Consider the following 22,217-nt stretch of genomic DNA (forward strand, 5'->3'; position numbering starts at 1 on the left):
AGGGTGTAGATATTAGTTTATTTATCAAGAATGATAGGGCTGGCAGCATCTGAACCACTCTTTTAATGGTGCTTTTCAGTGGAGACTGGTGTTGAAGTTTACTGCTGTGCAGCATCCTGTGACTGAGTCTCTAAAAGTATCAATGTTTACTCTGAAAAGTGGAAGAAAAGGCATAAGAAAAGTTACAAAATTACGTAGAGCCGTGTCTGAGCATTCCATGTCAAGCACTGGAAGGGGCTGCCTAGGGGGGTGGTGGAGTCACCATCTTTGGAGGTGTCAAGGCAAAAATAATCACTGAAACAGCACTAAGTTTGAGGAATTACTCTTTTTTTCTTCTTTCTTTTTCTTTTTTTCTTTCTTGTTTTTTCCCCCTCCCAATAGGGAATAGCATTAGTTAATGCTAACTTCCAGAGCCATTTCCAGCCATGGCTGTCTAATCATCATTCTCTATATTTTTTCTTGTTCTATAACTTTGAGATCAAGAACCAGTACAGCATTCAGAATCCAAGAAGCAGCTTACATTTACCTTTTGAATAGAGTTGCTTGTTGACCTAATTTTTCATTAGAACTTCCTACAGTGACTGCTAAGTTCTTTCATTGAGCACTAATAACTTACCGGGAGTACACCCCTCCATGTGCATAGTTACGGTTGCTTTTCCAAATTCAATGATTCACAATCAGCGGTATTAAATTTCACCTACCTCTTTACAGTGCTGTCATTCAGCGTGCCACAGTCCTCCTACAGTCGCTCTAGAAGGAGAGCATCTTGGATGAGGGAGTGGCAAAGGGCCAACTATTATAAGGAATGTGAGGAAAGGCTCACAAGCAGCACCAGAATGCTAGGAATACATCTCCCATTCAATTCCATTGAGACTTAACTAGCAGAGAACATACCATTCTTCTGCCTGGTTCAAACAAGCATCTCTGGACCAAAAAAATACAAAACACTGCCAATAACCACTGAAGTTTAAATTTTTATTTATTTATTACTTTTTTTTTTTTTTAAGGATTCAGCAGAGAGGTTGAAATCTTGAAATAGAACATACTTAAAATCAGATTATGAAAGCAATGAAGGATCCATATTCTTCCCACACAGAAATCTTCAATTAATGAAAACCAAAGAACAGCAGAAGTCTTGGATGGAACTTCCACTCTGTGAAAGATCATAGCTAGCTAGACATGCCTCTGCAGAGAAACAAATGGAAGATTGGAGAGGGGCTGCAAAGCTTTTGAGAACTGCAAAAGTAGAAGAAATATAAAATACAAGTGAAATTCTCAGTTCTTACTGAAGTGTTTCAGAGACAACCTGCTTACTCTTGCAGGGGGGAGGCTTTTTTAAACCCGCTGGTCATGTTTGTAGAATTGCACATGGGTGTAACTGTTTAGTAGCTAACAGACTGGTGCGGTTTTGTAGTAACAAACCTGGAATGGCAATACACATGGCAACTTGCATTACAGCTTTACTTGCACCGGCCAGTTGAGCCTGGACATCAAGATAAACTTCAGTCTGAACATCCTCATAGGCAAGCTGATGGCATATGGGCTAGATAAGGGGATAGTGAGGTGGGTGGAGTAGTGGCTGAACTGCTGGGCTCAGGGGGTGGCGGTCAGAACTAAATGCATCTGGAGACCAGTCACTAGTGGTGTCTGGCTGCAGCTGACACTGGTTCCATAACAACTCTTCATTTATGACCTGGATGATGAAGTAACATGCACCCTCAACAAGTCTGCAGATGATACAAAGCTGGTAGGAGTGTGGCTGATGCACCAGGTGTCTGCGCTACCATTTAGAGGAACTTGGACATCCTGGAGAACTAGGCAGTCAGGAACCTCATGAAGTTCAAGGAGAAGAGAAGAGTTCTGGGGAGGAACAACCCCATGCACTAATAAATGCTGTGGGCTGGAAAAGCACCTGGAAAGCAGCTTTGCAGAGAATGATGATGTTGTGGTCCTGGTGGACAAAAAGTTGAACATAAGCCAGCAATGTGCCCCTTGTAGAAAAGAATGCTGATATCTGCCAGGGCTGGATTAGGAGGAGTGTTGCCAGCATGTCAAGGGAGGTGACCTGCCCCTCTACTCAGCACTGGTGAGGCCACATCTAGAGTGCTGGGTCCAGTTCTGGGCTCTCCACTAGAAGAGAGATGTGGACATACTGAAGTGAAATACGTGGAGAACCACTATGGTAATTAAGGGACTGGTACAGCTGTTATGCAAGGAGAGGCTGGGAGAGCTGGAACTGCTCAGCCTGGAGAATTATAGGATGATTTGGATTGGAAGGGACATCAAAGATTATCTAGTTCCAACCTCCCTACAATGGGCAGGGACACCTCCCACTAGACCAGGTTGCTCCGAGCCGCATCCAACCAGGGGAGAAGAGAGAAGGCTTAGGGGGATTTTTTTATCTGTCTGATGGGGGCACTAATGGAGATGGAAATAGACTCTTCTCAGTGGAGCCTGGTGACAGGACAAGTGGCCAGGTGGACACTCTGAAACATGGGAAGTTCCATCTGAACTCAAAAAGTCACTTTTTTACTGAGGGTGGTTGAACATTGGAACAGATTGCCCCAGAGAATTTGTGCTATCTCTGTGGAGATACCCAGACATAACTGGACACAGTCCTGGTCAATCTTCTCTAGATAACCCTGTTTTGAACAGTGGGGCCAGGCTAGACAGTCTCCAGACAGTCTTCCAACTTCAACTAATCAGTGATACTGTGAATTAGAGCCTTTCTCAGCTAACTCAGTCTGTTTATCATGAAGGAAACAGGGAGAGCCAGAGTAAAATACAATGTGATGGTTTGGAATTGACATCAAAGCTTAGAGAAGTTTTAACCTGGAGGATAGAACTGGTGAAGGACCTTCCTGCAAACTAGGGCTTGACTGGCAGGTCCCATGGTGGTGACCAGGCTATGTGTCCCTCAGCCAAGAGGAGCCCATAGGAGTAACCTCCTATCAGCACTGCCTGTCTGGGCCCGAGGAGTCCCCCCAGAAGCATGGCAGCTGAGAAAAAGATGAAGCTAGAGGAATCTTCCTGGCAGTCTGCTGGCTGCCTATCTATCTTTGTGGGTACAGCTCAGCCCTGGCCTGTCTTTCTTTTTCTGGTTTTGTGTTGGAGGCAGCATCTGTGTCTTTCACAGACACACTCAGGAACAGAACTCTGCTCTGTCATGTTTCATTTTCCAGACCAAAACCAAAATACTGAGGCCGATTCTTGTATGTCTGGGCTTTGTTATTTCTGCTAGCAGTCTTGATTTCCCAAATTGTGAGGGGTGAGGGGGAACCCCCTTGTTAAGCATTACAAATGCCTTGCCCTGGAAGTCTTCTGTTTTTATTGTCTTGCCACATTTTGTGCAAATCAGCATTTCAGTTAACCACTTCTAACTTTTTGTCAGTCAAGTTCCTTTTTAAAAATAGACTTTTAATACCCTGAAAAGTAAAAGGCAGATGAAAATCCTTTTGTCACGACCAGTCGTGTTTTGCGGAGTACAGTGTTCCGTATTTGATGAAGTAAACTGTCTCAAGCTGGGACAGAAGCTGATTTGGATTGATAAGAATCCTAGAAATGGGATTAGCTAGGTGAATGTGCTGACCCGGTAAGGTGTAGAAGTGGCTACAAGACAGTAACAGATCAGACATTTGACAGCGACATGGCAGGGTTTGGACTTACGAATTTCTTCCAGCAAAGGCCAGCACTGTGCCAGCAGGAAAGATGTCATTCAGTTTTCTTACAGAATGTAGTAACGTATATGTCTGTGATTATCATTCCTGTGTTTTCTATTAGTGCTTTATTTAGGGCACTATTTTGTTTTGACAGTTTTGAGAAACTTCCTGTGGTTTGACTCTTTATGAGCAGATGATATCTAAATCTTCAAATGACATTCAAATGAGTCATTTTATCAGGGTGAAAGAACACACTTGGCACACACATGCGCATGCAGGAAAAGAAAATGCAGTTCCTAAAATGTCATGTGAGTTTTTTCAGTTGCGCCAGAGGCAGGACTGATGGTACTTGCTCCCTGACACACTGAAATAACTGCTTCACTCAGGTAGGTATCATAAGCTGGAGAATTTTTCTCTTCTACTTGCCATTTATTATTCTTCACTCCTGAAAACCTCTCTCCCTCCTCCAGTTTCCCCTTCCATTTTCAAACCACATTCCAGCCCTTCTAGCACTCTTGAAAAACTAGTGTGGGCAGTATCTTCTAATTGATTCATCCCTCAGTTTACTTTGGAGTAGGACTTGCGTTACTATCTTTACAGCATTCCCTGTTTCCCTATCCCCTTCATACCATTTTCTGTAGCTATATGGAGAGGCAGCAGGGTTCAACTCTTGCAGCACTGTTCGCCAGTTGTCCCTCTAAAAGTTGCTTCTACATGGATCAGCAAGACCACAGGAAATGGAAGAAACTTGGGAGAATTTTAAATTACGCCTCCAGCTTTAAGTTAAGCCTTCCAGTAACTTCCTTCATAGCCTTCCTTGCAGGTCGCCCTTACCTACCTACAAGTCTCTTCGCAGATATTACCAAAAAATGGATAAATCACGATGTTTGTTGCAATTGTTTATCTCATTTTCTTCTTAGTGAAGGAGTTCTACCACTTACACATTGCTCCACATTCAGACTGTATGTTATGCAAGAATGAGATTGATGATTTGAATTTTTTTTTTTCAATAATATTTATATTTATCCCTGCATACAACAGTCTCTGGTATTTAAGTACTGGCATAATAGTACTTAATAGGTTAAAAGAGGGTCAGTTGTCTTACTGATGTCTTCTCAGTTGCTTCTGCAGGCTGTATTCAACTCTTCCCTCTTCAGTTTCCTTGCATTTTGGTAACAGTTTTAGGGACCTTTCAGCAGCACAACTGCCTTCATCAATTCAGCAAGGGTTTACTTAACAGGAGTTTTATAGACAATTATCTTAATGCCTAAAGGATGAAGATCAGGTTCTTTTTCTCAGTTCTGTCTTGGCTTTGCTGATTTTCTTTTCCTTTCTAAATTTACTAAGTCCAAGAATAATTGAGCAATTAACACTTTTCCTCTAGTAAGGTCATAGTTTTAAAATGTCACTTAAGTGTGCTGTAGGTCAGCTTCATTGTCTTGCAATAAGACACCTCATATCTAAAATGGCTCAAGGACATTACTCTGTGTTTTCATTTTTATTTCAACAACTAAATATCTATCTGTTCTTCTTAAACGTTCATTTCTTGTCTTTCATAGAATCTTAAACCATTAGTGTCTTGCCTTTCTCCTCATCAAGATAAGCTTTCCAAGGAACCAGCAGACAGCTCAGAACACAAGCAAAGGAAAAGGAAGTGGTCACTGACACTTCCCTAAAATACTCCTTAGCCAACAGAGTTTATGTCCTGTCTATTCTATTTGTAATACCCAGAAAGTGAAGCAGGGTTATTTCAGCAAGACAGGCATTGCTTTCTTAACTTAAACATATTTTGCCAGTTATGACAGAAGAAATTGCTCATTTTAAAGGAAACAGGAACTAAAAATGCTGATTTGCCTTTCTGAAGACGGAAGTCAATCAGGAAACACACCAGGGGACAGCATGGCCATGTGAATAGAGAGGTGTACTTTGCAGACTAAAAAGAACCAGACAGAAATCAAGGGGGGTGACAGAGAGAGGAGAACATAAGTGTATAGAGCCCCCTGCTTGAATAGTGGCCTTACATAACTTAGCCACAAGAATGATGAAGGTGTACAATGGGCTCATTAGTAACAAACTTGTATAGACCAATGCCTTTGTACCCTGACAGCTCTGAACTGTCACCTGACTCAGGGATGCTTCAGTAAAGGTTAAGAGAGGAATTTGGGGAGAAGGATGTGAATTGCTACTAATTTGCTTTGTGTTTTATAGCTGCAGAATGCCTCAAGCCCTGGGCAATAGCAGTTCACAGGAACAGGCTGCTGTATATTATGCACCAGAATCAATTGTCTCCATTGCTATCTTCATCATCGTTTTCATCATAGGTATCCCAGGCAATGGGTTGGTGATCTGGGTAGCTGGTCTGAAAATGAAAAGGTCTGTGAACACTGTCTGGTTCCTAAACCTTGCTGTGGCTGACATCATGTGCTGCTTGTCCTTGCCATTTTCCATTGTTCACCTGGCCCTCCATGAACACTGGCCCTATGGCTGGTTCCTCTGCAAAGTCATTCCATCAGTCATAATCTTCACCATGTTTGCTAGTGTCTTCCTACTCGTGGCCATCAGCATTGACCGGTGCCTCCTGGTGATGAAACCTGTCTGGTGCCAGAACCACCGAACAGTGAAATTTATGTTGCTAATATGCGGCGGCATTTGGATCCTGGCCTTCATTTTCTGCTGCCCTGTCTTCTACTACCGTGAGACAAGCATTTACGATGGCAAAACGGAGTGTCGGTACAATTTCGGAGTTGATGATTATATAGATGATCCTGTAAATGTGTCTCTAAATGAGTTAGGGGAAGAATACTCAACCTACAACGATAGTGACTTGTGGGGAAATACCAATGAAGGTAATTATTCAGTACCCCTTGCCTATGTGATAATAAACATCACTAGGGTTGTCTTTGGCTTTGTGCTCCCCTTTGGCATAATGGCAGTTTGCTACGCCCTCATTGTTTTCAGAACACGTGCAAATCAGTTTCACAAGCCACACAACAGGATGCTGCGAACAATTGTGTTTGTGGTAGCTGCATTCTTCATCTGCTGGGCTCCATACCATATAGTTGGGATTCTCTGCATTGTACCTAGTCTTGGAACAGGACTGATGGAGTCACTGATCCTGTGGGATCACCTCTCTACAGCACTTGCATATGCCAACAGCTGCATCAACCCCCCACTTTATGTTTTTGTGGGACGGGACTTCAGGGCAAAGGTACGGCAATCGGTGCAAAGAATCTTGGAGGGTGCCTTTAGTGAGGAACTCACATCTTCAACCCTTCACAGAAGCCAGACTTCAGCAGAGAAGAACCTTAGCAGCACCTTGTAATGCAGGACTTCCTATCACCAGTGTAGAAAGAGCAAGCTATGGCGCTGCACATCAATCACTCTCCACGTAGCAGGTGATTTTGCTCCAGCATGTTTGACTAATCTGCAGCTCCAACCCAGGACACTGCAATCATTCCGATCATGACAGATTACCCCCTCTCTATCCTACACTAGAGAGATGGGAAATTGGAAGTACCGAGTAAAAATCTGAGGGATGACTGGTGAAGCAGAAGACACAGTATTTTAAACCTACACAGAGTATTTTGAGAAAGCAGGGCTGGCTACAGATTTGTGGTGGGAATCATGTAGTTGGACCTCTCAACTGAGATGAGAATGTTATTTTATTTGCATATGTCTATGTTCTACATCTCCTGTCTCTGATTAAGTGCAGATAAAACTAACTCCGATGCTGCTCCTCAGAAGGTCATCACATCTTTTCCCTGTGACGTTACTAGGGTGTCTGAGGTGGGTGTGGGAATATCTGAAGATTTCCCTAGAGGGTAGTGCTACATTTCCTTACAGCCATGCACTAGAACAGCACTTGCCCCAGTCAGCTGCATTGAACTGACTTTTGTGCCCTGGTACACGCCCAGTATATTTCTTTGTCCTGGCAAATACATCACTGTAGGGTAGTAACTGGTCAATACACATCCTGTACCTATGTTCATTAGCATGTGCACACTAGCTGTTTCCCCCACACTCCCTCCACCACCAGAGTCCCAAATCTTCCTTTTAGGAAGTAGTTTGAGATTATCCAAATGTACCTACTGCATTCTGAGATGGCACACAAGCAGAATTTGAGCAACTGCAGTCACTGATGACCCAGATTAGGTGACTGCTGGAATATCAGCCATTTGGCAAAACCCTGGAACTGAGAAGTGATAACCCTGGAACTGAGAAGTGATTTTGACCCCAAGAAGGTGGGGAATGATCATGTTGTGGCTCAGTCACATCAGGCTCTATTTACAAGAGAGATCTGCTTCTTATGCCCTTCCAGCAAAGAAAAAGTTTCATCCAGTCAGGTTGTTTGGGGTGTTCCCAAGATTGAATGTTCCCTGCTCCTGAAAAGCAGAAATATATTTACTACATACTCTATGGAAGCAGTTTAAAATCTGCTTTTTTTTTCCAGTCCTTCCTCACAAGAGAAAGGTCAGGAAATAGTATGACAAACAGACATTATGCATTGGTAGAGTTTTCACTCTGCCTTTCTGGTAAGCACGAATTGAAAGACTCTTAGATCTCAGTGCCCTGAGAACAGCCAGCTGGGAGAACCTTCAGCTCTTAACATCCTAAAAAGTGTGTGTCTAAAGTACATCCAGGTGTGGGCTGTCCATTTGGCCATGTCCACACCCAAATTCTAAGGTGGGAACCGAGCCATCATGACAGGCGCCGCTGAAAGAAAAAAATCAATACGGGCACCAAAAGAGTTAAACCATAAACATTCACTTTTTCTTTTTATTAAGAAAGCATGCACAAAAATAAACTCGTGAGACCACGCCCCTCTCTCCCTGACACGAAGCACTGAGGGCCACATTGGGCTGGAGGGGCCTGCAAGACCCCTCTGTGGGCCAGGCTGGCCCCCCTGCCCTCCCTGCAGGCCGGTGCCAGCGCACCCGCAGAGCTCCACGCCCACCCATCGATGTCTTCCCACGCACTAACAACGCACATTGATTTCAGGGGCAGAGGAACGAGGCTAATTTGCACACTGACCGGCATGTATTTACATATGCAAATGAGGCACAACTTAATATGCAAATGAGGCAAATATGCAAATGAGGAGCACTTGGATACGCAGAAGGAGCCATCTTGGTTTGTTTTTCTTCCGGTGGTGTTTTCAGACTTCCACAGGGCTGGCTCTCAGTAATGTCCTCTGCAAAACACTAACTGGGCACCTGCTGGAAGTTGTCTCTCGTTGTCTCTGGTGCCACTTTCCACAGAAACCTATCACACAGGCTGTATCATTCCCATCCTGAGGCAGCAGAGGTAACAGCTGACTCCACGTTGAAGCTGTCTGGGATTCCTCATTTCTCTTGGAAATGCTCACTGATGAACTCCCCCCCCCAAACACACACTTAAAACAAAACAAAAAAAAAGGGGGAAAAAAAAGAAAAAAAAGAAAAAAAAAAAGAAAAAAAGTGTTGTTCCCCCCTTCCAATGCAATGAGACTCTGTCCACTTCCCTGACAACAATCCAATTTCCAATTGGTTTATTCCTACAGCAAATTTAAAAGCAGTGCTAGTTCCCCACCTTCCTGCAGTCAGAATAGAGGTTATTACTTTACTCCTGTGCTCCAGGTCTGTCAAGCAGCCATGATAGTCTATTTCCATGTTTGTTCCCTTCACTGGTAAACAGGAAATAAGGGCTGGGGGGAGGCCTAAGAACCATTAAGAGGAAACAAGAGGTTTGACATAACAGAGCCATACCAGAAAAAAAGGGGAACACAGGACACAACTTTGGGGAGGAAGCATCTCAATGCTCACTCCTGCTCCTGCACCTTTTCCACTTTCCTGATTTGCACGTGCTGACAAAGCTTATCCTTCAGGATTTACACTAGATTACATCATCTCCCCCAGCTGAACTGCAAGGGGTCTGACACACCCTCCTCCCTTTTATACTGCACTCTTTGGCTGGTCAGTTCAAAACCCTGCCCCGCTTCACCCTCTCTCCCCTTACGCCCCTCTTACAAAATTGGCTCGCGAGGGCCGCCCAGTCCCTGACCAGAGGGTCCAGCCCTCGACCAGCAGCCCCCGAGTTCAGCCCCACTCTGCACAGCAGCTTCCTCTGCCCACCATGAGCCCATTCACCAAGTGGGAACCGCTGACGGAGGATGCGTGCCTACACGGCCAGACTCCTGCTGCTGGCACTCTCAACCACAGGCAAGGACAGCCTCCAAAGAAATATGAGGGGCGGACGGCCAAATAACAACCGGACATATACTGATGGGAGAAAACTTCCAAATTTGCATATGAAAGGAAGAGCCTCACTACATATTTTGAAAAAGGGGTTGAAGGGGTGTGGGGTGAAATGAAAAGCTCTGGGGAATAGAACTTGCTGAATCACATGTGACACCCCTCACTGCTTCTTTCACCTGATGGGTATGTAGGCTTCACCTAGAGACTGCAAAAGGCAGTGTAGGAAATGGGTCAGGATTCCCTCAAAATCTCTCTCAGTCTTCACAGATGGCACCACATTCTGAAACCCAACTTCTCTGCTGAAATACCATCTCTGCTACATTCTCCTTTCTCCAAACTCAGGTCTGCCCTCCCAGCTCAGCTCTCCCTACCTCAGGGATCACCCTCTCTTGTACTTGGGAACACCACTTCTTTTCTTGCTGTTCCCGCTGGTGTGACGAAGTTCACAGAGCTAAGATCACCCCTCCAGTGTCCCTTCAGCCCCCTGACCTTTACAACATTTACGAAACAACATAACTACAGGCTCCCAGGGTCCACTAGGCTCTCTCACTCCAGTAGCCAATACAACAGATTCACCGGCCACCTTGAAGGGAAAGAGGGATTGTTAAACGCAAAATGATGGAGGCAGAGAAAGATGCACTCGAGGATTCAGCCTTCCAAGGTCTTTTCATGGCACCAAGGACCCATCTTCCCGCCCTCCACAGGGCACTGCGCAACACGAAAGAGCCGATCCGATGCGTCCGAGGCCACCGGAGGAGGGGGAGGGCTGTGCTCAATTATTGGTAATAATAATAATAACAATAATAATAATAAACAAAAGAAGAAAAGAAGATAAAACAGGACGCAAGGAAGGATTATCTTCGGCAGCATCTTGCGGTGGCTTCTCTGGCGGAGATAGAGAATATATATCTATATACAGGCAAGGCAGGGAGGCTGGGGAGGGCGGTGCTGACACCATTGACCCCATGTCCCCCTCCCCTCCCACGTCCTTCATAAAGGACGGGCTATCAAGTCTGTAACTCGCTAGGTGATCAAGTCCCAGTCAAAATCATCGGGGATTTCCTCATTGGCGCCTGGAGGAGGCCCTGGAGGCCGAGGGACCAGATGATGAGCTGAGCCAAAGACAAGAAAAAAGAAGAAAAAGGAAAGAGAACAGTTAGAATCAAAAACTACATCCTTTTTCACAGTGGGCCCTCGGGCAAAAGAAACCAGAAATGATCTGGGCCTTCTCCTTTCCAACTGTCTAACAAACAAGAACACTACTGGCATCAATCCCTCTGTCAGACAGCATCTACCAATGTCTGGGAGTGTTCTGCTGTGAAATTCTCCACAGCAGGTTCTACAGAAGTTAAGTTTCAGCCTCCTTTACTTACCTCATAGCTGACTGCTGAGAGAGTACAAAGAACTTCATCAACAGAAGCTTCTCATGTACGGTTGTCTTCAAACAACTAACTGAGGGTGCGGCTAAGCTAGAAGACTTTACGCGAAGTGAAAGAAATCATGCCTTTGAAATCCTAATCCTTCCCAGAGCTATGACAGAGCCCTAAATGGAGGGTCCCTTGCAGTCCCTGCTCCCTCTCTACCCACAGTGCTCCATTTGATTACTAAGTGCTTTGGGAGAAATGCACAAAGGGGTTTGGAACGAGTTCTTTAATATTGATTGGTGTAATAGGCCTTAATGTCACCCCTTACCTGGGCGATTATATCCTGGAGAGTCCTGGGTGGAAATCTGGTACATAGGAGATGGCCCGGAGAAGAGATGGGGAGGCTGGGGCTGACCATAGGAGTTCACTGTGAAAGGAAATGAATTAAGAAAACGAAAAAACAGCTGTTAATGTTCAGGTCAGAAGCCTTGGCCCTGACTGGGTAGCAGCTCAGCCACAGAGCAACTCACTCAGACCCACAGGATACTGAGGAGATGTTCAGCTGTTGGGTCCTAACTGCAAGCTATAGCTTGGTCAGGGATCTTGTTCTTGAAACCAGCAGGAGTTTCTCTATTTTTGTAAAAGAAGAAAATTTTCATCCAGAAACACCGCAAGGTGGCTCAGTATCATCCATTTAGTTCAGCACTAGATGACACACACCATTACAGTTCTATCAAGACCATCATATCCCCTCCTCAGAATGCATCTTCTACTCCTTGTACAGTATTTCTCCAAGGGTGCAAGAACTTTCTCCTTTACTGTTCCTGCCATCTGGAATAGCAATCTCTCTACCTTGCCATTCCTCTCTGTGGGTCACCTAAAAAAGCACCATCCCCTTCTCCTCTTCCAGGTTTGCCTTTTAAATATATTCCTGCCTGGAGGTTGCCTGTCAGTAGCATGCATCACGTAACAGCAGTCTGTCCAGGCCACAGGTATAGGACATCCCAGTTCTTTAAAGCCAGAGGAAGCTGAGTTGCTATGAACATCTCTGTCAGCCTAGCTCTGATTTGCTCTGTGCTGCATTGCCTGGTAAGGCTGCAGGTAGTTTAGGATACTCACAGAACTGGGCCCTCATTTACACGTCATTTTAGTCTCCCCTAATTACCTTGGTTCATGGATTGCTCCTGTTTGCCACTGTTCAGGGCACAAGAATCAGAGATTCGAGGGGGCTGCTGTGGGCCAACCAGATGAGGGAGCTGACCAGTCTGGGTAAGGAAGTGATTAAGGGAGTCACAGAGGTTGGCAATATGGTGTTGATCCAGCGTCCAGTTCTTCCGCTCAGCCTGGCGCAAACTCTCCATGAGCTCTGCAGGGGACAAAGGACAGTGTCAACGAAAGTAGTCACACTGTGATCTTCCCTGCTAAGAGTTTCTGTCTCCTGCCCCTAAATCCTACCTCCTCCTCACAAACCAAACTTTATCGTTTCAAATCTGTCACCAGACTCCTGGAGAGCTCCACATCTAGGATACTGTCACAATGACTCAGGTAAGGCAAGAAAGAGTTGGAAGGAAAAATCTCAGTTAGCTTTCTGACATACTTTCATGATTAATTCTCCCTGTCCCAAATCCTGCAGTGTTCATTCAAGTGTTTCAGGATCTTTAACAGAACCCATGAAGTAGGACACCTCTTTTTAAAAATGAGGTGAATCACTGAGAAATGCAGGCGCTTGCCACAGTTACATTGAAAAAAAGATCCCTGCACAGCGCTCGCATGTTCTAGACTCCAGCCCTAGTCATTGAGTCACTAGCCCTAGTCACTAGGCCAACACTGACCTGAGAATTGGGAGTGCTCAATGCTAGACCAGTTCAGCCGGTTTACCATCTTGAAGCTTTCCTTCAGGGAATCAATGTTGGAGCACCAATCAGGGGGAAACGCTGGAATGAAACAGGGACAAGATTAATACAATACAGATCACCCTTTCCCTCCACCCCTTAATATAAAAAGATTGGCCCCTCTTCACCAAAGAGCCTGATGCTACAACAGCTAGAAATCCTTTCTCCCTTGGAAAACCAGGGATGGTATCTCCTTTTTCACTAAAGCCCTAACTTTATGCTGCATCCCTTAACAGAATGCCAAACCCAGGGTGGATATATCTATCCTCCATTCTCCAGTAAGGAAGCAATTTCCTTCTCAGATTTCAACCATATCCAGTTTTCCCCCACTTTCTACACACAAGTAGGTACTACTTAGGGAAAGCTCACTTGTGGAATTTCTGTCTGGGAGCTCCTTAATGCTCTCTTTCCACCACCAGTGCTTTCCAGCACCCTGACTCACCAAAGCCAGCATTGTTGATTGAGGCCTGTGACTGCTGCTGCTGCTGGTGCTGGTGTGGCTGCTGCTGTGGGTGGGAGTGCGGGTGATGCTGTTGATGCTGGTGGTAACCTCCATGCTGCATTGGGGGCGGGTGCATGGACATCACTGGTGGAGGGCCATAACCTTCACCACCCTGCTGCTTTCCTCCTTGGGATGGGCAGCCCTCTGGGGTTGGAGTGTGGAGTGGGGGAGCAGCACCCACTGAGGAGGGGCCTTGCTGCTGCTGCTGCTGGTACATATAGTAATTGTGGTTGGAGGGCTGCATGTCACCAAGGAGAGAAGAGAAACCTGCCGAGTAAATGAAAGAGGAGGGAGCTTTAAGACAGCCTGGATCAGACCTCTGCTTACATGAGCCAGCTCTAATTTCACACTGCTCATCCCGCTATTTATGAAGCTTTTGGAGTGCCCTCTACAGGCTGCTAACAACCATCACCTGTGCAGTTAGGCCCTTGCTGTGCTCCAGACTGTTCAAAACAAAAAGCTCAACGACAAAGACCCAGAAGGATTTTAGTACAGCGTTAGGCACTTAAGTTCCTCCCTGGATTTTTTCCTAGACTTACAAAGTAATCCAGCCTCTCCTGAAATGCCAAGCACGTGTTGTTTTCCTATGAATGACCATTAAGCAAACTTAAACAGCAGAACATTTAGAAAATGGGTAACTTAGTACTTAATCTGACTTGCTGTTTCCAAAGGCTCCCTGGAGTTCCCTTCTTACAAGCAGCTTGGTCAGGAATCTTCACAATTTTTCTCACACTGATCATAAGAGGTCATAAAAGATTCTGCTTTTGTACAAAGAGCACACTGTACACATCAGGGCTCCTTTATTACTTTCATTCCTCCTGACTCACTGGGTGTGTCACTTCCATCCTCCTGTATTTCAGGCAACCCCTACTATTTTCCATACTTCCCCAACACCAGGAGCTCAGCATATCTCTTATGGCTGCTTCCTCTGTTCATTCTCCCCATACAGTGGGGAACCTCTGTGGAAAACCAGTCAGGGGCACTACATGCCATTAACCTGAGCTACTCACTTCTTACTTTGAGTACCCTTACTTGCCCATCTGCAAGCAAATCTCACATTTTCATCAACCCTTAGAGTATCCTACTACTGTCATGGGGCGAAAGGATGAATACTGCCATCCTGACTCAAAAGTTGCCTACGAAATTTTTTCAAAACCTGCAAGTTTTCCTACACTGCCTTGCAGCCTAAGATTTGGAAGGAAAAAAACAGCAGACAACTGCTAAGTTTGTAAAATCAGAGGAACACATCAAATCAAGGTTCTTCTCTACATTTTTCTAACTTGCTCACTCATACTGCAACACCTCACACAACGGGCTCCCACTCGGAGTGCCAGCATGATGAAAGCAGTAAAGGTATATACATTTTTATTTCACTGAAGCTTCAAGTTCAGGAGGCCCCTTCTAGAGTAGCAAACTTTGCTTGCACTGTGTGATGGCTGATAGCACATGTGAGAAGCTCATGTAATAACACGCTCCTTTTTTACACCAGATTAATATTTACAAGAGTGTTTTAAGGCAGAAAGAGCTGTAAGTTTTTCTGAAATATTTTCCGTGGACATTTCATCCCTGCAGTGATTCTGCCCTCTTCTGGCTGCTTACTCAATCCCAGAAATGCAAGATACGAATGGAGCTGGAGGCTCTCTCTTCCCTGCTCTCAATCCACAAAGCTTAATTCTCCAAGGCCTTGTACAATCCTAGTTTTAACAGATCTGAGCAATGATGATTTTCCACTCTCCTTTTGAGAAACTCCAGATGCAACAATCCCCTCCCTCTTATGGTTTCTAGCCTGACAGACTGTGAATATTTCTGACATGCTTTTCTTCAGGACTTCATTTTTCTCAGTTTCTGCCATTTTAGTATTTGCATTTGTATCAACACAAGGCATTTTTAAATCATTGTGCTTTTTTATTCTGAGAGAACTAGGGGGAGCAATGCATAAAGGACGTGCAGATTTCTTATCAGCTTCTGGCAGAAGTAATTACAGCATGCCAAAGAAGGAAAGTCTGTTTGCACAGGCTCCTGAATGAGGAAAGATCTGAGAGATGCCAAATGGACAAGACTGTGTGGGCAGATACCTGCCCACCCCACATGACGCATATAGTTACTCACCGTGCTGAGAGGAAGATGATTTCTCCAGCATGGATTTGTAGAGATTTCGGAAGGACCAGCTAAGATCCTGGAAGTTGATCTCAGAGTAGGAGAACTTGAAATCATGGTTGGCACTGTACAGCGGGGGCGGCACATCGGCCCCTTCACGGCCCTGCCCCCCGGCTACAGTAGAGGCAACATCCACAGGCCCTGCACCCTGCTAAGGGAGGGAGGAATATGGCCTTTAGCCTGTACTAGGTTTTGCAGCTTGAGACAGAGATCAGAGACCAGATATGCATAGAACATGCACTGATATCCTGCATCACTTTGCTCATCTTCCAACAAATCTTCCCAAATTTTTTTTGGAATTGCCATTTTCCTTGGAGAACACCAACCACAACTGTTCCTCTGCAGCACAGTGGCTCCAGCCTTTTCTTCAGCTATCTAATACCATTATGCCTTTATCCTTTATCCCCATCCAACCCTTTGCTAAAATTCACTTCCTCCTTATTTTCTATCTCTGCAATTTCAGCTCCTTCCCTTCTTTTTATTTTTGCCTCCATATCACAATTTTCACAATTCCCTCTCCTCACCACTTCGCTTTTCCATTCATACACTCCTCCCACTCTCCTTTTCCTCCCACTTCTATCCTTTTCCCCGCGGCTCACCTGACTGTAGTTGGCAATGGGGGTGGTGCTCTGGATCGACATCTGAGGGGTGGCCTCAGGTGGCAAAGAGGCTTCTGTGCTGACTGGAACAGCCCCTCGGGGGCTTTTACTTGCCTCTTGCTCTGGGGAGTCTTGTGGTATCTGTGGATGGGGAAGAAAGAGAAAAGGAAAGGAGCAGAAATCAAAAACAGATGGAGAAGTGAAACTGCAGATGGGAAGCCAGCTCCCCCGCTGTAGAAGTTCATGGCTTAAAAAAGAGGAGGACTGGGCCTTAGTCACTGAAAAGTCAGGATAAAGGACTTTAAACAAGATTAACTTTCCTACTGAATAGCAGCAACAACAGGCAATCAGCAGGACACACACACTAGTTTGTTCAGTCCTGGCCTTTGTCTCTCCATCTATACACCCTGACCCCAAAACATTATCATGGTCTGGTGCTGAAGGGAATTCCCAGCCCACTCCGTGCTGTGTGGAAAGAAAAACACTCACGTCATCATCTGGAGGATGCCGCCTCTTGCGAGATATATCTGGACATGTATCTATTGTCCAATAAGAGCCCTGGAAAGAAGATCCAGTGGTGAATGCATGATGAAATCACAGAGCTTCCTGAAGTAGGGGGCTGCTGACTCAAGGAATGCAGCACCAACTAAACATTAGGACCACAAGGACCACCCTCTAGAACCTCAGACAACCGAGACTTGGGTACTGGCAAGAGATTCCTCTCTTGCACTGGGTTGCATAGAACAATGAGGTACAATGCTACTGGTGGAAGGCAGAATCCTCTACTTTCCATCACTCTGAGACAGGACACCAAAAGGATGGTTTGATCCAAGCTAAGTGAACTCTTTTGGGCCTGCACACTCTGTTCAGTAGCTTCCTCACAACTTGCATTTATTATTAACTGATGAGAACCAACTCAATGCTGGGATTTGGCAGAGACAGCTAGAAGGACTGCTCTTTTTCCATGGTTGTGGGACTCCCCTTAGAGCATCCACAGAGGGGCCATGATGGCTAAGAAATAAACCACAGTTAAGAACTAAAACACATGATGTACGGAGAGGTCTGTTTAGCTTGGACAAGAAAAAGCTAAGGAGATCAAACCACTGTCTTCAACTGTGTAAGGGTATTATAAAAGACAACAGCATCACACAAGAAAAGGCAACAAAACACAAGTTACAGCAAGGGAAAGTACAGTCAGATATAAACAAAATTTTCTTCACAATGATGGTGGTGCAGCACTGGAACAAGTGCCCAGTTTTGCTATCTCCATCTCTGGAGATACTCAAAATCTGACAGATCTCATCAACCTAATGTGATTGTTCCTGTCTGGGAGAGGATAGAGGTACATGTCGACCTCCAGAGGTCTCTTTCAACATCAAATAGTCTGTAATTATGTGTGTTGTCTTCTGAATAAATACAAAAAGAACTCTAGAGTGTGATTTAGCTTGTTTTACCCTCCAATCAACATCTGAATAAGTAACAAGCACAGAACAGCCCAACATGCCAATGAACACCTGCAAACATATACCCTTAACTCTGTTAGGACTTCCTGGAATAAGCCACATAATTAATGGTAGTTTTGAGCAGTGATCTTCAGAGATCTACTACTTCCATTTATAGATCCCAACTGAGCACCACACAGTCCCTTAAATATAACCTGAAATAAAAGGCTTGAGCAAATGGTCTTTTCTTTTAACTTTAGGATGAGGGGGAGGAGACAATCTTTCTGTCTAAATACATAGCTTCTTGACCCTACCATCTCCTCTTGCTTGTTTGGTTGTGGATTTTTTTAAACAATAATATCTGCATGCCAAGATGCCAAGTCTTGGTTTTGCTAGCAATTCCCCTTTACAATCTGTATATACTATCAGAGCCTTATCAGTCCTCAGTAAGCCAACAGATTCCTAAATTCTTGCGTTTTACTCGTAAATTATTTCTACATATTTAAACTATGTGGTGATGACATTTTTTTTTCAACACCAAGTATTTTGCAGTCTATACAGGTAGTAATTCTGCTCTCATTTCCATGGATCTTGCCTCCATGAAATCCATGATGTCACATCACAGTCCTGCTGTTCACCAGCAGCCACTATGCTCTCTCATAACAGAACTGGTTGGGCTACACTCACATTTTACACACAAAGATCAAGAAAAAGAAACAAAACTAATAAAGTACATTCAATCACACTTTTGACTTCTGCCAGTATCTTTAAAGTCAACTGAAGATCACAGATAAGAAAAATAATTACTAAAACCTTTAAAGCTCCTTTACAGGTTCCCTTTAAGTAAATGCTTCTGTAGCCAAAGGACTGCAGTAAATCTTACTACTGCTTCCATTTTTGCCTACACTTTAGGTTTCAAATTCCAACCATGAGTTAGAAAGGGCGACCCCAGCTTATTCCCTGCAGTTTTAAATTGCTTGCCCAGGAGCAGATTTCTTACCTTCCCAGGATCATCTCTTGGTCGAGGCACCTTTCGAAAACATTTATTCAGAGAGAGGTTATGACGAATAGAGTTCTGATGAGAGAGTAAGAGATACAGGTAAGTGCTGCAACAAAAACATACAGTCTTCTGAGTATGCCCAGGAGCAGGTAGAGAAAATAGGATGGTACATACTCAAAAGCCAAAGCTCACTACATATTCCTGGAATGGGGCAGAACAGAAGCTGTGGAAAGGGATGGATTAAGATGACAATATGGGGCTGAACCAGCTCTACACCTACAGAAGGTGCAATGAAAATAGCATCAGTGTGATGCAGAGGATGGTAGTGATGTGGGTTTTGTGGGGGCTTTTTTTTTGTTTTTCTTGGTTGGTGTTGGTGGGTTTGGGGCAAACTCCTTCTTTAATGGACCACCACATACATTCAACAAAATACTCAGAGAAAATGGGACTTCTGGCTCTGCATTTTCTCCAGTTGGTCAACTCAGTTTTACATCAGCCTTATTTTAATCAGTGTGGCTATTTTGCATAGAATTTAAAAAGTAAGTCTTATAATTGGGCAAAAAAGGGTACTTCAGTGATGCAAGCCCTCACCTTCCAACCGATACCAGCATTTTTGTAGTAGGGAAAGTTGTCACAGATCCAACGGTAGATCTCGCTAAGCGTCATCTTCTTGGCAGGTGATGAGTTGATGGCATATGTGATCAAAGTGGCATAGCTGTAACGTGGCTTCCCATCTTGGTGCACTGCAGCCTCATCCTTACTCAGTGTGGCATTGGGATCTGTTGGTGAGCCTGGGGGACACTTTCGGGCAGACCCTGGAGGTCCTGCTTGTGAGGACCCCCCTAATTTTTCAATAGTAGCCCTTAAAGTAAGCTGTGGGAGCCAGTCTATGGAAGTGAGGCTACTTTCCAGGTCAGAGGCCATGGTGCTGGAAGCAGGAATATCTGTGAGGAGAAAGGAGAGGAAAGGAAACTCTTGAGACACAAACAAGGTGAAGCATAAGAACAGAAACATCCATTTGCATTCTTCTTCAGCTTCTTCCCCTATCACAAATACCTGTATGAAGATCATCCTACTTCATGCATCTTATTCACAGCCAGCCAGAACCATCCCAAAAGGCCTAGGACTGTGCCTCAGGGAGGATCATCCATACTGAGAGCAGCTGGGACAGTGCTTTGTAACACTGATGGTAACATTGCTAGGGCAGTCTTACCCAGAGCACTGTTCCCAGGTAAAAAACCAAGGTCTGCTTAGGGGAAGTGGAGCCCTTTCAGTAGGTATATCACATTCACTCCTTTACTACATAATCCATGTAACCTTGGTACCCTTCGCCAAGATCATCTGTAAGCCAGCAGGTTTGTGGTGTCAGGTAAGAGGAAAATCATAGCTAAAAGGAAATACTCATTCATGCCATATACAAACCAGAATTTAATTAGATCATCTGCAAAGTCAGGACTATCTCAATTTGAGGGGAAATTAATTTCTCTCTGAGGTCTAGCCTCTCTTTTTGCATTAGGTGACATTATAATGAATCCTATTCCTTAGAGCTAGGATTACATATCTCATTTTAAAACACCAAGATCATGCATAATACTATATATAGATAATTACATCTACCATGTCGAGTTGGAACAGACTATATTAAGCTCATAATAGTTAAAGCTTTGCCTACCATAACCAGTTTTTCCTAAATATATATATATAATTTCATTGAATTAAATCCTGCTGAATTCACAGTATCACAGGCAAGAATTTTCTCCAATTCTGAGGCACAGAAAAAACTCACTTGTCTGAAGTCACATAAGTTTGCTACAGGAAGAGACTCAGGATCTTTTATCTCATAAATGTTATATACTTCCCCTCATAAAAATAAAACACACCCGGCTAGCAGTTGTATACAGGAATTTCTACTTAACAATTATTTTGTATGAAGAAAACATTTAGCAGCATGAACTTGTATGAACTTGTACACTTAGCACATTAACTTTTATGTAGTCTGTTGCAGTAGGTAAGGCAGCAGAAAGTTCATCATTCCTACTCACAAGTGGCTGCATTACTCTAACTAGGAGCAATCCCTTGAAGTCCTTCCCTAAGGTAGCTAGGTTTCCAAGGCCATGACTTGCACTGCTCTTTGCATAAAGAGAAGAATCATGTCTTGAAGGGATACAAGTTCTACACCTTTCATTTCTGAAATTAGTTTTTCCAGAAGATTAGATGGCACTGTCTTTGAGCATGCTGGAGCATACACAAGACAAACACACAAACACACTTAGGTATGTATAGCAAATTAAACACTTGCATACGTGTAAGAGAGAAGAGACTGACACGAACACACTCTGCTTAAGAAAGATTCATCAGCAGACACCTCCCACTGAGTGCATCACTCAGATGAGTGGATCAGATGAGACAGGGAGACACCCATCTGCATGAATACCAATTAGATACTTGTTCTAAAAATAGGCATTTGACAATAACACAGTGTGGATGCACAGATCCAGAGACAGATGCACCCAGCATTTTGACACTGAAGCTACCCGTTCTTCCCCCACAACCATATGCATTATACCTTTCACTTCTGCACTCCAGTGCTCTCACAGCACTAAAGCACTGAAGTCCATACTCCAACGCGTTCACATGCACTAAACCCTTCATTTCCATGCATGTGCTCACCACACCTCTTAGGGCTCAAACACCTACACAATACCCCAACAAAATCCATCCCTCAGCCCCCACAGGCAGTGGCTCCACAGCCAGGGCCACAGGAGACACCTCTGAATTGCAGCACCACAGTGTCTATGGTGAGTGGAAACACTTTTATGTCTTGGGGAGGAAAGCAAAAGCCCAACTGCTACTAACTTACTTATCTACTCATCTGCCACACTATCACTTAGCATAGGGATGACTACATGCTACACAGCTAACTAGATGATCTAAGCTGCTAAACACTTTCCATTATCCAGCCCCCTCAAGTTGTGCTTTATTTAATAACTCTTTTTGACTGATTTAATCTAATATCAAACATTTGAAATTTACACAAATTAAAAAAAAAATAGTAGGACTATTCCTTCATGAATAATACAAGAAAAAAGCAACAATCTATTTTTATCCAGTGGGGATGGACAGACCACCATGTAATCAAAACACAGCTACATTTACATGGTAACTTCACAGGCAAAGCCCTCACTAGAAGTAGCATCCCACTTGGAAGAAAACAAACATGAACTAAATATAAGTTGAATGCTTCATTTTGTAAATGTGTCTCATATAAATTTTAATTTCTGTGGTGCAATCAGAAAACAAATTGCTGCTTCTTGTTAAACCATTATGAAATATCAGTTGCATTAACAATACAACTCCCAAGTAAAATAA

The 22,217-nt window shown here is 44.1% G+C and overlaps 2 protein-coding genes across 5 annotated transcripts in view; one reads left to right on the top strand and one right to left on the bottom strand.

The window, feature by feature from the left end:
* Positions 1-3,980: 3,980 nt before the first annotated feature.
* On the top strand, positions 3,981-6,981 carry C3AR1 (complement C3a receptor 1; the record flags this gene model as incomplete). Its single annotated transcript, XM_082278491.1, has 2 exons — positions 3,981-4,045; positions 5,868-6,981. The coding sequence occupies exon 2, from the start codon at positions 5,875-5,877 to the stop codon at positions 6,979-6,981; it is 1,107 nt and encodes a 368-aa protein (XP_082134617.1). The 5' UTR covers positions 3,981-4,045; positions 5,868-5,874.
* Positions 6,982-8,407: 1,426 nt separating this feature from the next.
* The window catches only part of FOXJ2 (forkhead box J2), a 30,933-nt gene continuing 17,123 nt past the window's right edge, over positions 8,408-22,217 (bottom strand). For 3 of the 4 annotated variants that reach the window (XM_082279175.1, XM_082279174.1, XM_082279173.1), the window contains 10 exons: positions 19,440-19,792; positions 18,849-18,923; positions 16,896-16,964; positions 16,407-16,547; positions 15,760-15,958; positions 13,591-13,917; positions 13,089-13,190; positions 12,422-12,622; positions 11,585-11,683; positions 8,408-11,004 (listed from right to left, as the gene is read on the bottom strand). In XM_082279175.1, the coding sequence (XP_082135301.1) occupies positions 10,916-11,004; positions 11,585-11,683; positions 12,422-12,622; positions 13,089-13,190; positions 13,591-13,917; positions 15,760-15,958; positions 16,407-16,547; positions 16,896-16,964; positions 18,849-18,923; positions 19,440-19,772 (1,635 nt within the window). In that variant the 5' untranslated portion in view covers positions 19,773-19,792 and the 3' untranslated portion in view covers positions 8,408-10,915. The remainder of the gene's footprint in view (positions 11,005-11,584; positions 11,684-12,421; positions 12,623-13,088; positions 13,191-13,590; positions 13,918-15,759; positions 15,959-16,406; positions 16,548-16,895; positions 16,965-18,848; positions 18,924-19,439; positions 19,793-22,217) is intronic. The other variant, XM_082279176.1, reaches the window with a different exon arrangement.

Source organism: Coloeus monedula (assembly GCF_965178545.1).
Source record: "Coloeus monedula genome assembly, chromosome: 3".
In the NCBI taxonomy this organism is placed as follows: Eukaryota; Metazoa; Chordata; class Aves; order Passeriformes; family Corvidae; genus Coloeus; species Coloeus monedula.